The sequence below is a fragment of the Leptodactylus fuscus genome, chromosome 3 (assembly GCF_031893055.1).
Source record: "Leptodactylus fuscus isolate aLepFus1 chromosome 3, aLepFus1.hap2, whole genome shotgun sequence".
NCBI classification, from domain to species: domain Eukaryota; kingdom Metazoa; phylum Chordata; class Amphibia; order Anura; family Leptodactylidae; genus Leptodactylus; species Leptodactylus fuscus.
Genome location: NC_134267.1, coordinates 228,698,288 through 228,714,909, shown reverse-complemented (window position 1 = coordinate 228,714,909; position 16,622 = coordinate 228,698,288). Strand labels below are relative to the sequence as shown.

Below are 16,622 nucleotides of genomic sequence, written 5' to 3'. Positions count from 1 at the left end.
AGATTTATTGAAAGTTGAAAGTTGAAGTTCTTTTCACCTGTCTCTAGAGTCCTCTGTATCTCTGTGTGAAGGTTTACATGGCGCTGGCATACTTCCTCAGCGTGGCTTTTCCAAATGTTTGATAAACCTCCTGTAGCTACACTGTAACTGAGATAAAGGTGGAGACCAAGGGTTACATAAGACCTGCACTTCAGATAATTATTCTAATTGATTTCAGCTCTGGGATCAGCTCAGGTCACAGCTATGGATTTCGGGTTCTCTTTGGCTTCTTATTTTGTGCTGGTTTTGACTCTTTTATATATCTTAAATGTTTTAAAAAGTTGGAATAAAAAAAATTTCCCTCCTGGACCCAGAAGTTTGCCGCTGGTGGGGAATTTGTATCTCATGAATTTAAAGAGACCTCAGCTCACTTATCTAGAGGTAAGGAGGATGTTTCCAGTTTGATCCTGTTTATGAATACAATCTATTGTACAAATCCCGAGATCATCAATTTGTAATTCAATATATTAGCTTAAATTGTTCTTTGTTTCTTTTTTTGTTTTATTTTTTATTGAAAACATGGAAGAGATTTTCAAGAGTTTTATATGATTCACATTTACATGTCAGTTATGGGGAAAAAAAGTGCACACAGATATCAGTGTTATAGAATTTTCAGATTCATTGTTAGGTGATGATGTAGAAAAAAAAGTGCAACATTGCTTTTTTATCATTTTTTTATGGATACAAAAGCAAACAGATGATATACAGGTGGAATATGGATGACACATGGAATAAATCAAAAATGAAAATTCTATTTTTGGGTTTTTTTATAGTCAGGGTGCATTGTCCACAAGCAAACAGTAGCATGTCACCTCAATGGCAGCAGATATTTCCAATTTGTAAGTAAACCTAACCAACCTAAAAGGATAAGGCTAGCACCAGGAATCTCCAAGAGGTTATCCTCCGCATTCAGTGCTCAGCATTGGCTAGAGAAAGGGTTAATGGAAAGGTTATCTAATCTCTGTTTATTTAATGGAACAGCAGTAGAAAACGAGTTTGCTAACAACTTCCCAATAGTGTCTTGTAGACTCACCAATGCTCTAAGAAATATATGGTATAGTATAGTAATATAATAATATTTTTTATTTATATTGCACCAACATATTGCATTACTGTAAAGAGGTTGTTAGAAGATTAGTAATTTGTTTACCACTACGTTATGACTCCCAGATCATGTGATAAGAAGTGGCGTTCAAACTCTGGAGTTACTTCGCCTCCTTGGCTGCTCTGCCCTCTCAACCACCATACTCACAGGTAACGTGAGATCGGTGGAGGAGGAGTAACACCAGAGGATTGTTTCAGATCACATAACATGGGATCGTGACATGGCCATAACCCCCAGGTCCATCGATAACCTGGGACTAGAGATGAGCGAGTAGTGTTCGATCGAGCAGGTGTTCGATCGAATACTACGGTATTCGAAATTCTCGTACTCGATCGACCACTACTAGCTGTTCGAAGTTTAAGGTTCGATGCAGAACCAGCGTTGATTGGCAGAATGCTATACATTCTGCCAATCAATGCTGGTTCTTCTCTTACCTTTCTGAAGTCTTCTCCGCGCTGCGTCCCCACGTCTTCTTCTGGGTGGAATTCACTCTGCCTAGGCATCCGGCCTAGGCAGAGCCGACTGCGCATGCGCGGGCAGGCACTCGCATGCGCAGTCGGCTCTACTCAGTCGTCGGGCCGGGCAGAGCCGACCGCGCATGCGCAGTCGGCTTTGCCTAGGCCCCGATGCCTAGGCCCCGATGCCTAGGCAGAGTGAATTCCAGCCAGAAGAAGGCGAGGGGAAGCTGCGAAGGAAGAAGAATCCAGCCCGACCATCACTCATGGACTTGGTAAGTATAATTTTATCGAATTTTGCCTACCCCTGAAATGAGCATTTACCCCATAGACTATAATGGGGTTCGAAATCCGTTCGAACAGTTGAACAGTGTGCGACTGTTCGAATCAGACTTGGAACCCCGAACATTTTAGTGTTCGCTCATCTCCACCTGCGACCACTAAAGAAATTAACAGTCCCCAGATAACACATTTAATTGCCCAAATAAATCTGTGTGAGGTATTACCATCTTGTTTCTCTTTATATACAGATTGAAAGTGTCTGAGCATGCAGGGCTATACTCAAATAAAGGCATCATATCCTTAGGTGCATGAACAGATGAGGGTTAGTTATCGGGAGTGCAACTGCAGAATTGTTAGATTAGAAAAAGTGATGAGATGTGTCTGTAAGTTGGGCTTGAAACTGTAAAAATTGGGTATTACTCTGATTGTCCAGGGTGGAGTATTCCAGAGAGGTGGTGCAGCTCAGGAGAAATATTGGTGAAGGGAGTGTGAGGTTCTGATAATAGAAGATGCTGGGCTTCAGTCATTGACTGAACAGAGAGCATGGATAGGGTGGTAGACTGTGGTAGACATGGGGAGGACATGTATGGAAGTGCAGTGACATGGAAAGCTTTGTGGATGAGGGTGATAAGCATATAATGTATTCTGTAGTGAATAGGCAGCCAGTGTAGTGACTGACACAGACTGGAGGCATCGCTGTAGCTTCTAGTGGTGAGAAGACCAATTACTAGAAACTTATAGCAGTGAAATCTAGAGTAAATCAGGACCGTAAACCGGTTTGTGACGTTTCCATGGTATGGAAAGTACTGCGTACTGGGCGTGCTGGGTGGTAATGGCATGTAGAGTCCTGTATAATTGGTTTGTTATGAGAAGGAGATAAATTACTGATATAAAACAGAGGCTTATAGTCAGAATGTGGGAGAGAAGAGTAAGTAAATTTAATTTAAATGGAGGAAGACCGTATCAGTCATATTGTCATCTTTGCTGATGGGAGAAGAGGAAAGTTGTGAAAGGTCAAAAGAAGGGGCTAGTGAAAGAAACTTACCATAAGCCGGGCAGACGGGGTGATAACAGGGATGTTAAAGTCACAAGTGCTTTTATTATACTCTGGGGTGTCTTCAGACCCCAGTATATAATAAGCCGAGGCCCAGGGAGGTGTGCAAACATAGAAAACGCTGATAGTTATTCACCCTGATCTCTACAAAAGCTTGTGGCATCCGGTGCTTCATTGTAGTCCTGTTCTGACCTCTTTTGGCACCTGGTTAATATCATGGGACCCAATAATCTATTACATGGTGCACGCCAACATCATACTCTGTTGAACTCCAAAAATCTCAAACAAACCTGAGATTTTTAGAAAATTTGTAAGAAGCTCAGTTTATTCATATCTACTATTAACCTGTATGCAATAAATGTGATTTACTATAAAAAATGGAAATAGGGCTACCAGTTGAAATTTCAAAGCCACCATGCAGTGAATGGAGCCTCCTGTTTCTTGTCCTCTGCATAGGTTTTGGTGTTGGAAGATGACTGGAAAAGATGATCATTGTGGGGTCTGTGTGTCAGAACCTCAATGGATCTGATACCAATACCATATCCTGAGGGTAGGTCATTTGTATTAAAAATGGCCCCAGCTAGGAAAGCTCCTTTTATAAGGCTACCATACAGACAACATACAAGAGTGATGGAACCCATCAAATAGCACCAACAAATTTACACTGAATGTACAGTACCGATCTTCCACAAAGAGAAGATAAGCTTCACTGTACATCACCCTAGAGGTAATAGGCAACAGCAACAATGATGGCCATTCTTATTCTACTAGAACATATTGATAGTCCAAAATCAGAGCATGGTATGGAGGAGACGTGCTATCATATGTCCATAGTCATTTACTGTATATTCTGATGATGTTTTAAAGCTTGCAAAGAAATATGGCCCAGTGTTTAGTGTCCAGATGGGTATGAAAACAATGGTGGTCTTGACTGGCTATGAGGCCGTGAAAGAAGCTCTTGTCAACAATGCAGAAGAGTTTGGAGAGAGAGGATTACTGCAAATATTTAAGAATATGGATCATGGAATGGGTGAGTTCTCATGTAGTAGTAGTGTGTGTGTGTATATATATATATATATATATATATATATATATATATATATATATATATATATATATATATATATCTCTATATCTCATGGAGAACAAAACATACATAACAAGACCTCAATGCCACCGGACATCTAATGTGCACGCTTAGTTGTGGCTATATCTTCTAGATCAGGTAACCATGCTGTTGTCTAAGTTACAAGGTTCCTAGCTATCTGTGATCTGCTTCTTTTCTTGCATTTAATGATCTACCAGTCCTGACCTGTCTTAATGTTAAGTAAGGTTTTGCATTATTTTGGAAAATACATGCTGGGAGAAATCCCTGCTCGTACCTTAAGGTTGAGGCCCCACGTTGCAGAAACGCAGCCTTTTTTGTTACAGATTGTGTTGCAGTTTTTGAGCCAAAGCCACTCCAAAAACCGCAACAAAATCTACAATAAAAAAAGCTGCGCTTCCGCATCGTGAGGCTTTAAGGGTGAAGATGACCCACCCAACAGCTATCATACTGATCTGAGGGAGTGAGGGGTGGGCACTATCAGGATTTTGTTTAAAATACAAATTTTTAAAACATTTTCAGGTGTTACCTCTTCACAAGGAGAAAATTGGAAGGTTATGAGAAGATTTACGATAACCACATTACGGGACTTTGGCATGGGAAAAAGTACCATAGAAGAGAAGATTATAGATGAATGTTCTCACTTATCTAATTATTTTACATCCTTTAAAGGTACAGTACAGTGCACTGATCGGGGCAACATGGTAACATCAATTAAATGTTGTTTATCAATCAACAAAAACTTTATTTAGGATAAGAGCAAGAGATGAAAAATCAAATGTTTCTGTATATTTTTGACCATCCTCTGATGGAAGCGGTTACACCCGGGCTCTGGAGCCTATGGGTCCCCTCTGGCACATATTGTACTGTAAGAAGCATAGTATTATAAATGGCACATGGTAGGTGGGCACCATGCTGCAGGTTTTGCATTAGTGTCCAGGAGTTTCAATCTGATACGTAATGTCTAGCAGGATACAATTACTTCACTGTACTAATTCTCATCCATTTCTGTCCCTTTAGGGAAGCCATTTGACAACGCTATAATTCTAAATGCCGCTGTGGCAAATATAATTGTGGCCATTTTACTAGGGCATCGAATGGACTATGATGATCCTCAATTTAGGAGACTGTTACACCTGACGAATGAGAATATGAAACTTTTGGGAACTCCAATGGTTTCGGTAATGATCTAATATTTTGTATATTTATAACAAAGTGAGGATGATGAGCAAAAGTATCAGTGATTTGCAGAAGTGCCCATACTGTCTTAGCAGCTATTTGGTTAAATGAGTTGTCTAGGATAATGTTTTTTATAGCCTATTCTTAGGATTGATCATTAATATCTGAACAGACTTCAGCCATATTGGGCCACTTCCAATGCCCATACTATACACAAGGCAGGGCCAGAAACAGTTGTCTCAATGCCCTGTATACTCCCGGGGTGCTGCAGCTCAGTTTCCGCTGTTTCAATGAGAGTTGTGCTGTATTAGAAGAACCCAGCCACTACGTAGGGCACAGAACTTTCTGCTTTCAGCCCTGTCTTGGGTACAGTATAAGTGGCCTCATATTAGCCAATTGGTGCATGTGCCAACTGGTGGTTCCCCACCAACCAACTATTCATGGCCTATTTTATGTATAGACCATAAAAAACATAATCCTAGAAACTAATTGTTATGGTCTGCAGGTAAACTAAAAAAAACAAACAAATAAAACAATCTACAGAGCCCACCTGGGCTCTGAGCCGCAGGGCTACCCTGGTGTGAATGAAGCTCGACAGTTAGCGTCACTGCCAGGCTACTCTACCATCTGGGTGATCTCTGTTAGATTCAGAGTCAGCCTCTGCAGGTCCGGGCAACCACTAAAGAAATAAGAGTCTAGTCAGCACTCCTCAGCTAGACTGAGACCATAAGAGTATGTGCTACCAGTGCTACCTACAGAAAACAACTACTGACCAAATGAAACTAATGTGAGATTCTATCTAAAGGGGAAATTCTAACTAAGGGCAATTGTAAAGCAACAGCACTGGAACCATGCATACAGATTCAGGAAGCAATCATGGACTAGGGCAGCGGGCTGAGTACCTGCCTCCTTAAATAGGTAAAGAGCAGTCCCAACCAAGCAGCCCAGCTGCCCATGCTGAGCGCACATTGGCTGACACCCTTGTCAGCCAGACAACGAACCATGCCCAGCTGTTTCAAGGAAACAGCCATCAGCCTGTCAAGGCTCTGGGTGTCAACACATAGATGCACATAGGGTAGGAAGTAACATTACTTTGTGATAACTTATCATAAAAAGCTATTTAATTTCTGATACACATCTGGAGATATTGTTGCCTTTAGCACTGTAGGGGCGTTCCTCAAAGCTCAGCATCATCGTAGGGCAGTAAGTAATGCCCCCTCTAACAGTACAAGGCTAAGTTACACTACTGTCAGGGGGCGCGTTCCTTACAGCCAATATAGGATGCTGAGCTATGAGGAATGCCCTTCTGACAGTGGGGAGAGATTGGTGCTGAAACTAACGGCATGATATATCCTCCACCTGGGTACATACCAAATTGAAGGGCTTTCTAGCAGTATATAAAACCACACTTTCATTAAGACATAAAAGGTCCACTTTGAATGTGCATTGCTCTAATCTTTAATAGGATGAGTACAACAGACATAAACAGATGTATATGCTCCCTCCATCAGTATCTATCTGTATTCATCCCCATGTATGATGGAAGCTTTTTGCCACCATTTTTTTTTCTTTTCTTCTGTTACAAAAGACTGCGAACATCACGTTCTTTACATTATAGTTAGAGATGAACGAGTAGTGTTCGATCGAGTAGGTGTTCGATCGAATACTACGGTATTCGAAATACTCGTACTCGATCGAACACTACTAGCTGTTCGAAGTTTAAGGTTTGATGCAGAATCGGCATTGATTGGCAGAATGCTATACATTCTGCCAATCAATGCTGGTTCTTCTCTTACCTTTAGAAGTCTTCTCCGTGCAGCGTCCCCGCGGCGTCTTTCGGCTGGAATTCACTCGGCCTAGGCATCCGGCCTAGGCAGAGCCGACTGCGCATGCGCGGGCATGCCCTCGCATGCGCAGTCAGCTCTGCCTAGGCCCCGATGCCTGAGAAGACTTCAAGGAGAATCCAGCCCAACCATCACTCGTGGACTTGATAAGTATAATATTATCGAATTTTGCGTACCCCTGAAACTAGCATTTCCCCCCCATAGGCTATAATGGGGTTCAAAATCCGTTCAAACAGTCAAACAGTGTGCGGCTGTTCGAATCGGATTTCGAACCTCGGACATTTTAGAGTTCGCTAATCTCTAATTATAGTCAACGGAATGGACACAGATGGAGAGTGCACCATCTGTGCTTGTTACTCCTCTACCATTAATGTCCTTTGCTGTCACCCTGTAATGGATAACAACAACAGACTGTAATAACGATAGTGTGAACATATCTTTTTATATACAGTAGATGTTGAAATGTGAAATATTTAACTGCAGTGGAAAGAAACAGTCAATGTGCTATAGAGTAAAGTATTGGGCAGGTGCTAGGGTTCTGCTTCCCCTATTGGTAGAAGGGGACAAATGGGGGCCGAAATAAATACTTAAAAAAAAAACAACAAAAAAAAAAACACCAAAATAGAACAAGTTGGCAAGTTCTGAGCAGGAAGAAGAATACATGTTATTTATCACAATCTGTTTTGATTATTTTACCAGCTCATTAATATCTTTCCGTTCCTGGAGATTTTTCCCGGTAGCCACAAAACCATTGTGAAAAATGTTGAAGAACTTTGTGACTTTATAACAAAAACTTTTGTTGAAAGTCTGAGGAACTTGGATGAGAATGATCAAAGAAGTTTCATAGATGTGTTTCTCGTCAGACAAAAAGAGGTACAGTGAGATTTTGGGTGCTCTGAATGGTGATCAATCTAAATTATGTTTTCTACAAAACATAATGTGCATTAGGCCACCAGTGGAAAATATTTGCAACCAATGTCTTTATCTGGAACTTTCCGTTTTGGTTTATAGCATGCCAAGCCAATGTCCTCCATGAACCCCAATAGTGCACATGGGAAGGGTTGTCTTCATGAGCCCAACATATTACAAGTGATATAAGCTGCTATTTCCATACTGTATATACTTGACTTTTTCAGGAAGCTGGAGACCCCCAGTCCTATTTCCATAATAAGAATCTAACAAGTGTTGTAAGAAGCTTGTTTGCTGCAGGAATGGAGACAACGTCCACCACACTGCGCTGGGGACTTCTTCTTATGATGAAATATCCAAAAATCCAAGGTACAGGCGGAGCAGAGATGAGTTTGACATTTGGTTTTGATTTTGGTCATAGCACAATGTTATTGAAGGTTGTAGCTATAGGTGAGAACATAAAAAATTCCTGCGTGAAATGTTGGTTCATTTGATGACTTCTAATACAAATATATAAAAATAAAAATATGCTCTTGAAGCCTTCAGTATCCATACCTTACCCCACGACCAGGGGATAATCGTACACATCAGGGAGAGTGTGTGCCTACATAGGCAGTACGGAGACTTACAAGTCATTCCTGCTCCGCTAGGGATTCTGGGTAAAAAATATGCAAATCTATTCTCCAGGATGTAATTAGGAGAACAGTGCACTCTGTATGCCACCCTCTAGAGGGCAGCATCCTTAACATCATGCGTGACTCAATTAATAAGTCTACTATCATGATGCGGATTTAATTGCCAAATTAGTATTTCTATTCCAAAAGGAACAGATTCCCAGCTATGGACAGTGCTGTTACGGCCTATTGGGCCTCCTCAGCATAGTGCAGGGATACTGATTTGGCAGAGTGAGAGACTATAGACCAGGGTCAGGGGATAATCGTAGACATCAGGGAGAGTGTATGCCCTCTAGAGGGCGGCATACAGAGTGCACTGTTTTCCTAATTACATCCTGGAGAATAGATTTACATATTTTTTACCCCTCGACAGCGCTTTTTCTCTCTGCCTAAAGCTCATCTGAACATTAAATTTTATTGCTCTTCCAGATTTTTTCCATATCAGACAAATCAGTTGTACAAACCAGATTTACAGCCTATAAGGAAAAAAATAAAAAAACTCAGTCGTGACCCCCAAAGTCTACTCCACACAGCTTACATATTCACTCTTCAACTCAAGTCCTTTCAGTTAATTTTCTGGCATAAAAAAACTTGCTAAATTTTGGCAAATTATTTTTTTTTGCAAAAATTTGAGACTTTTTACCCATTTATGCATCTCTCACTCTCAACTTTTTTAAACTGTTGAAAGAATGTGGTAAAAAAAAAAAAAAAAAAAACTGTAAGAACCACTTTAGAAATTTTTTGAGTTTCATTATCGGTGAATTCTTATTTTGCTTAGAAAAGGTCCAGGAGGAAATTTCTAGAATTGTTGGATCTGCCCAGCCTATGTACAGCCACAGAGGACAAATGCCCTTTACAAATGCAGTAATACATGAAATCCAGAGATTCGCTGACATCGTCCCTCTGAATTTGGGTCGTGAAACAACCAAAGATGTCACATTTAAAGGATATTTTATTCCAAAAGTAAGTAAATTTATGAGAATTTCTGATGCAGATTTTTTAAACTTTCCACAGTAACCATTTCCATAGTTGCTTGCTTTTTTACTCACCACCTTCCAAAAGACTTTTTTTATAGGATGAATTCTACTTCATAATGACATAATTTACAGTGGCTTGCAAATGTATTCATACCCCTTGACCTTTCACATTTTCTCACCTTACAACCACAAACTTAAAGGGGCCCTATCATTAGAATCCCTTTTTTTCTTCTCCACACCGCCGTCTGGTAGATGTTCTGTTTTCCGTCTTAATGAGTTCTCTTGCAGCACTGGGGGAGGGCCCCAGCGCTCAAAAAGCACTGGGGGCATCCCCAGTGCTGCAAGAGAACTCTCCAGCACCACCTCCATCTTCTTCAACAGCTCGCGTAAGCGGATCCAAAAAAATGGCCATGTGCAGATGCAGTCAAGAACCAGGCCGGAAGACGACGCGCAGAGGCCGGTTCCTGAAGAGGATGGAGGCGGCACTAGAGAGTTCTCTCACAGCACTGGGGACGCCCCCAGTGCTGTTTGAGCACTAGGGCCCGCCCCCAGTGCTGCAAGAGAACTCCAGTGACGCCTCCATCTTCTTCTGGAACAGCCTCTCCCTGCGTCTTCTTCTTTGAAGCACTGGCTTCAAACTTCTAGGCATGCGCAGTCGACTCTGCCAGGCCTCGGGCAGAGCCGACTGTGCATGCCGGTGGCCATTTTCTAGTGGCCGCTTAATCCAGCTTACTGTGTAAGCGGCCAAAAAAAAAATGTCCGTGGGCATATGCAAGGGCAGAGGCCCAAAGGCAGAGCCAACTGCACATGCATAGAAGTTTGTGAGAGAACAAGTGCTGTGAGATAACTCATTTGCATATCGAAGAAAACTGGGATTTCTACCAAACGGCGGTGTGGAGAAGACATCTAAAGGTAGGAGAAGAATAGAATTTCTTAAGGCTATTACTACGTCTTATTGAGAAAAAATAGCATTTTAATGATAGAATCCCTTTAAGGAATAGACTAACACAAAGTAGCAGATAATTGTAAAGTGGAAGGAAAATGATACATAGTTTTAAACATTTTAATCAAATAAAAATCAAAAAAGTGACGAGCATAAATCTTAAGCCCTTTATGTCAATACTTTGTAGAGCTACCTATCGCTAAAATTACAGATGTAAGTCTTTTGGGCTCTGTCTCTACCAGCTTTGCACATCTAGAGACTGAGATTTTTGCATGTTCTTCTTTGCAAAATAGCTCAAGCTCAGCCAGATACATGGACAACGTCTGTGAACAGCAGTTTTCATATCTTGCCACAGATGAGACAGCTTCATGAAGATCAAGGACCTCACCAGACAGGTCAGAGATAAAGTTCTGGAGAAATTTAAAGCAGGGTTAGGTTATAAAAGCATTTCAAGCTTTGAGGATCCCAAGGAGCACAGTTCAATCCATCCTCCAAAAATGGAGAAATTATTCTACAACTGTAAAGCTACCAAGACATGGCTGTCACCTAAACTTACAGATCAAGCAAGGAGAGCACTGGTCAGAACCAGCCAAGAGGCCCATGGTCACTCTGGAGCAGCTACTGAAATCTACAGCTCAGGTGGGAGAATCTGTCCACAGGACAGCTATAAGGGTAAGTTCACACAGAGTTTTTTGGTCCGGAACATGAGGCGGAGGCCGCCTCAGGTACCAGACCAAAAAAACGGGTTGCCTCGACTGAATGCTGGTGCACTGCACTGATATCCAGTTATGCGCTCCGCTCCGGATTAGGCCCTATGAATGGGCCTAGTCAGGAGGAGGGAGTGTCTTCAGGTTGAATCGAGAGGAGAATCGGTCTGAAGAATAAGCATCTCGCTTCTTTTTCGGGGAGCCGGAACAAACCAGCTCCCGGAAAAAAGACCTGACCGTTCAATGAGAGCCATGTTTTGGTCAGGATTTTGAGGCGGATACGGCCTCAAAATCCTGACCAAAAATCCTCGTGTGAACTTACCCTGAGTGTTGCACTCCACAATTCTGGCCTTTAAGGAAGAGTGGCAAGAAGACAACCAATGTTGAAAGAGATATAAGAGCCATTTGCAGTTTGCTACAAGACATATAGGGGACACAGCAAACGTATCTCACATTTTCTCTTTTTACTCTCCACCTTCCAAAAGACTTAAGACATGCAAGGGCTTATTTTTTTGTGATATGTCATAACTGACTATTATACAGTGAGATCTATATACTTGGCCAACTTCAACCTGGGAAATACAGCCCACACTTGGGACGTTTTTCCCAGAGGGGCCCTGTCGTGTGCATGACCGCTTAAACTTTGCTACTTGGTAAGTGTCTGTTTATATATAGAAGACATATACAATGTGTTGTGTGATGTGAAAACAGAGGGAGATTCTGCAATATTCTATTTTATACATTATTTTTGTTTGATCTCAGGGGACCTTTATAATCCCATTATTGACCTCAGTATTGAAAGATGGGACACAGTTTGAGAAACCAGAAGAGTTTTATCCAGAGCATTTTCTTGACTCCAAGGGAAATTTTATGAAGAAAGATGCCTTCATGCCGTTTTCTGCAGGTAAGTATATTGGATTATATCTAGGGTATTGATGTCCACACTGAACAGCATTGTCCAGGCAAAACTTGACACTAAATTTAATCTTAAAGTAGATCGGGGGTAGTGAAAAAAAATATATACTCACCATTTCCTGATGTCCCTGTGCCCCCTAATGTGATCTTGGTGCAGCATTGACCATTGAGGCCAATCAGCGGCCTCAGCAAAGGGCTTGAGATGTTACTTCCTGTGACATCTCTTCTTGTGGCCGGTGATTGGCCAATCAGCGGCTTCAAAGGAAGGAATCTGTGATGTCACAGATGGCGAGCAGTTTCAGGACTGGACCATGCTGGTAGGACATCGGAGGATGAGAGATGAGTAATTTTTTTCACGTCTCCCCTGCCTATATAAAATGTATTAATATGCCTGGATTACCTCTTTAAGGCACAAATATTTCAGACTAGGTACTATGACTGACCAAACACCTTCCCCAAGCATAACAGGATGCTTCACACCAAACATCCAAAAATCCTATACTAAATGGAGAATATTGCATCCAAGTGTTATGTATAAAAAATTATTACAGATGTATTAAAGTTGAGAAAATAATCTGATAATATAATTTTATGAAATGAAAATTTTTCTTTCTTTCCTAAAGGCATTTGTTATTCTGGTTTTAAAAAGTAAAATTTGCGTAAAGGTCCTTGGGAAAAACCAAAAAATCTAGTAAATGTGACCATTAATGTATATAAATATTGCACAGGAGATATTATGCCTTGGAAATTTTAGATGGAAGGGAGTTTGGCAGGTCCAACATGCATCATAAACCAAAATGAATTCCCAGAAGCAGAAACATCCTCTGTATTACATACACTATATTACTGTAGTCTTACTCTGTACAGCCGCTTCCTAACAACATCTGGACTTGCGCTGTATTTGGCAATGGACGTACATAGTCCAGTCACATTAATGTGACCACCTGTCAAAATCCAGAATAACCACCTTTGGCAGAGCGGACCGCTTCGAGACGTGCAGGAAGAGAGGGGATGTTGTGATGTCACTGGGATGTTGAGCCATGCCGACTCCAGTGCCCTGGCCAGCTGCGCTAGGTTACGCGGTTGAGCATCCATGGCGCGAACAACCCGATCGAGGTGGTCTCACAGATTCTCGATTGGGTTCAAGTCCGGGGAATTTGCTGGCCAAAGGAGTACGTTAAATTCATCCTGGTGCTCCTTGAACCGCGCACGTACACTGCGAGCTTTATGATACGTCACATTGTCCTGCTGGTAGATGCCATCATCCTGAGGAAATACAATTCGTATGTAGGGGTGAACATGGTCCACAAGGATAGATGCATACTTGTGTTGCTCCATCGTGCCTTCCACAATGAAGAGTGCACCCAGATGACTGATGACACGCGCCTTCTGCCATTGGTTATTTAACATTGACGTCAAAAGTAGGCGGTGCTCACATTAATGTGACTGGACTGTGTATAATTTGGCTGTTGTCTTATCCTGGCATTCTTCCTTAGGTCTACACCATCTAGTAGATATTCTTGGGTCTCTGCTCTCAGCTTTTATTTTTTACAGACACCTTCACCCCACTGCACTCCTCTCCTAGCAGTACCAGTGCTGTACTATCCCCTGCCACCTACTGCCCTCCCATGGTTCTGGGTTGTATTGGTGGTCACTGGCAGTGAGGGGGAGCCATTGTACTCTGACCCAACTACAGAACTTCCTGACTGAATGTCCAGGTGAAATCATCTCTGACCTCAAGTGGAAGTCCTCCTATCTGAGAGTATCCTTGCAGTCTGCTAGAGAAGTTTCTGAGCAAGCATTGAAATATTCTTAAGGTTGATTGAGAGTGAAATTCACTTTTTAGATTTTCCTAGATTGCAACATTGCAAAAAAAGATAGTGGGGTGCAGGCAGAAATTTTATGCAAATCAGATTTTTATTGTATTTTTCTAATGACCTGAACTGTGTGCGGGACCTGTTACTGCAGTTGAACCTGCACAGATAAGATCACATGACCCTATCAGTGCAGGTGCTCAGGCCAGTTGGGGGAGCTGCAGATCTTCACAGAATGAAAGAGTATCATGTATTAGTTATTTTTGGGTGTTTGTATTTATTTGGTAGATATTGATCTGTATTCTGCGGTCTAGTCTGTAGTACGCATTCATTCTCGGGTCTATGTTTATGTACTTACAGGTAATTAGTTACTGATCTCTTCTCTATACTACAGCAATTATCTGTGTTTTTTTCTTTTCCAGGTCGTAGAGCCTGTGCTGGAGAGACACTTGCTAGAATGGAGCTCTTCATCTTTTTCACAAGCCTTCTGCAGAAATTCACCTTTTCCTTACCCCCGGGGGTCACTGATGTGGACCTGATCCCTGCTTTTGGAGTAACAAACTCGCCAAAGCCGCAGATGATTTGTGCAGTGCCTTGCTGTTAAAATAAATCTGCAGTATGTCACAGTATCGCTGTATTTCTGATACTGTAAATTTGGAATAAAGAATCTTACGTATGACTGTCAGGTTTTCGGTATCACTTATACAACCTTATATACTTTATTGTAATTGTCTTCTTGTCTGAAATCCTTACCAAAGTGGAGCTTTGGTATCTCTGATCTCATGGAGAAAGCTCAGGGAGGGTATGGCTATAACACAAGGTCTATAGGGACTACTATATAGACATACTGTAAGGGATTGGTCAATTAAATGTGGCATACAGTAATACAGATGTGTCCTTACTTTTCCTCTTACCTGGGTATGTCCACATATGTGTGTCACAAGATGAGTAGGGTTATCTTATATAGAGATGAGCGAACAGTAAAATGTTCAAGATTTGATATTCGTTTCGAGTAGCTCCTCAATATTCGACTACTTGAATCGAATATTGAACCCTATTATACTCTATGGGGGGGAAAATGCTCGTTTCAGGGGTAGGCAACGTTCGATCAAATTATACTTACCAAGTCCACGAGTCTTATCTTATATGCAATTTTGTGCAGCCAGTTACACCAGCCTATCCAAGAGGGTAGCTAGCTCTCCACTATAGCAGAGCTTCCAATGGTTAGGTCAAGAAACCGCACCAACACTCTCAGGTTACGGTTTCACCAAACACTTTACCTAAAGGCAACGGTGTAATTAATGGTGTAAAAGCTGGGCTTGGGCTTCCCAGTGCAACATATCCTCATATCCATCAGCCACATCCCATACATTTCCTTTTCCATCTCTTCCAGGGCCCAGGCTACCATTAAAGAGGTCCTTTCTCGTCCTTGGGGCACTTGCAGTGTAATACACCACTAGAAAGCTGAAGTTCCCGTTCTGTGCCCCCGCTGAAAAGCTATCGGTGCCATTACCATCAGGGCTGCCGATAGGTCAGTATTACTGCTACTGGCGTCAGGGGCCCGGACAAATTTAAAACTGGGGGGGGGGGGGCGGTTTTGGCCCGCCACCGTGTGCCCCCTGGCGCCTACAACAGTCATTGTATATCCTATTTCAACTCAGATCTAATCAGAGTTTAATTTAACATTTACGGTGCCTGAATAGCCTTTTTAAAGGCTATGCACGCATATGTGGGGCTCAATCTGCAGGATTTTGCTGATAGAGCCCCTTTAAAGTCTTTGCTTCTTTACAAAGAAAAGTCAAGATGGTCTCTGATTACTGCCACTGTCTCCCAGTTACAGCCTTAATTTACCACATTTAGGGAATCACTGCACCAGTTCAGAAGAACCAGAAGTGGCGCCATAGCTGACACTTTGTCACCAAAAAAAAAATCACCCAATTTTTTAACCATATTTTTATAAGAAATATAATTTTTAAATCATTAAAAAAAAAATCCAAGCCACTATCTATGTTTTAAAGAACAGGTACTTTATCCTGTAATTCTCACTCTGGTCGCTAAGCCTATTAATAACCTGCCAATTTTGTAGAGGTGTTCTTTGCAGCAGTCACCTCATTTACATTGCAAACCAGATTACAATTGAGATAACACCTGTACAAGACAAGTCATTGCTGTAAAACATATAGCTAAATGTTACATGTCTATCTTTGTATCTATAAATGGATGAATTATAAGGATCTTGTTATGGCCAAGGTTCTTTATACTCACGGATCTCATTGTAATGGAAATATAATTGTATCACCAGGTAGTAACATATTACAGATATTCTTTACCAAATTTTAACCTGGCAATTCCTTAAGAACATTGTGTAACTGAAACGTAACGCCAATTTTTCAATGGACTTTGTTTCTTTGTTCTGTAATAAATGTCAGGTTAAACTTTGCTACATCTGTGCATGAAAAGAAAACATTTTAAAGATGATTTATTTATTGAGCAGCCAAGATACGCCGATGCTTATTGGTTTCTGTAGCTTATTGGCTTTGCTGTATAGACTAGGACATGATGAGAAGTGTTCTCTCAGTATCACAATAGACAGACAAGGTAATGACACTGATTCACTGAT

At 41.5% G+C, this 16,622-nt stretch overlaps 1 protein-coding gene across 1 annotated transcript; it reads left to right on the top strand.

The window, feature by feature from the left end:
- Positions 1–243: 243 nt before the first annotated feature.
- Positions 244–14,606, top strand: LOC142198585 (cytochrome P450 2K1-like). Its single transcript, XM_075269615.1, has 9 exons — positions 244–420; positions 3,803–3,965; positions 4,563–4,712; positions 5,061–5,221; positions 7,763–7,936; positions 8,200–8,341; positions 9,425–9,609; positions 12,036–12,177; positions 14,425–14,606. The coding sequence occupies exons 1-9, from the start codon at positions 244–246 to the stop codon at positions 14,604–14,606; spliced, it is 1,476 nt and encodes a 491-aa protein (XP_075125716.1).
- The last annotated feature ends 2,016 nt before the right edge of the window (positions 14,607–16,622 follow it).

What these genes read in the sequence shown, in the direction of transcription:
- LOC142198585 (XM_075269615.1), top strand. Translation starts at nt 244, where the DNA reads ATGGATTTCGGGTTCTCTTTGGCTTCTTATTTTGTGCTGGTTTTGACT. An exon ending in GAAATATCCAAAAATCCAAG is followed by an intron (nt 8,342 to 9,424) that starts GTACAGGCGGAG and finishes TATTTTGCTTAG; the next exon opens with AAAAGGTCCAGGAGGAAATT. An exon ending in AAGGATATTTTATTCCAAAA is followed by an intron (nt 9,610 to 12,035) that starts GTAAGTAAATTT and finishes GTTTGATCTCAG; the next exon opens with GGGACCTTTATAATCCCATT.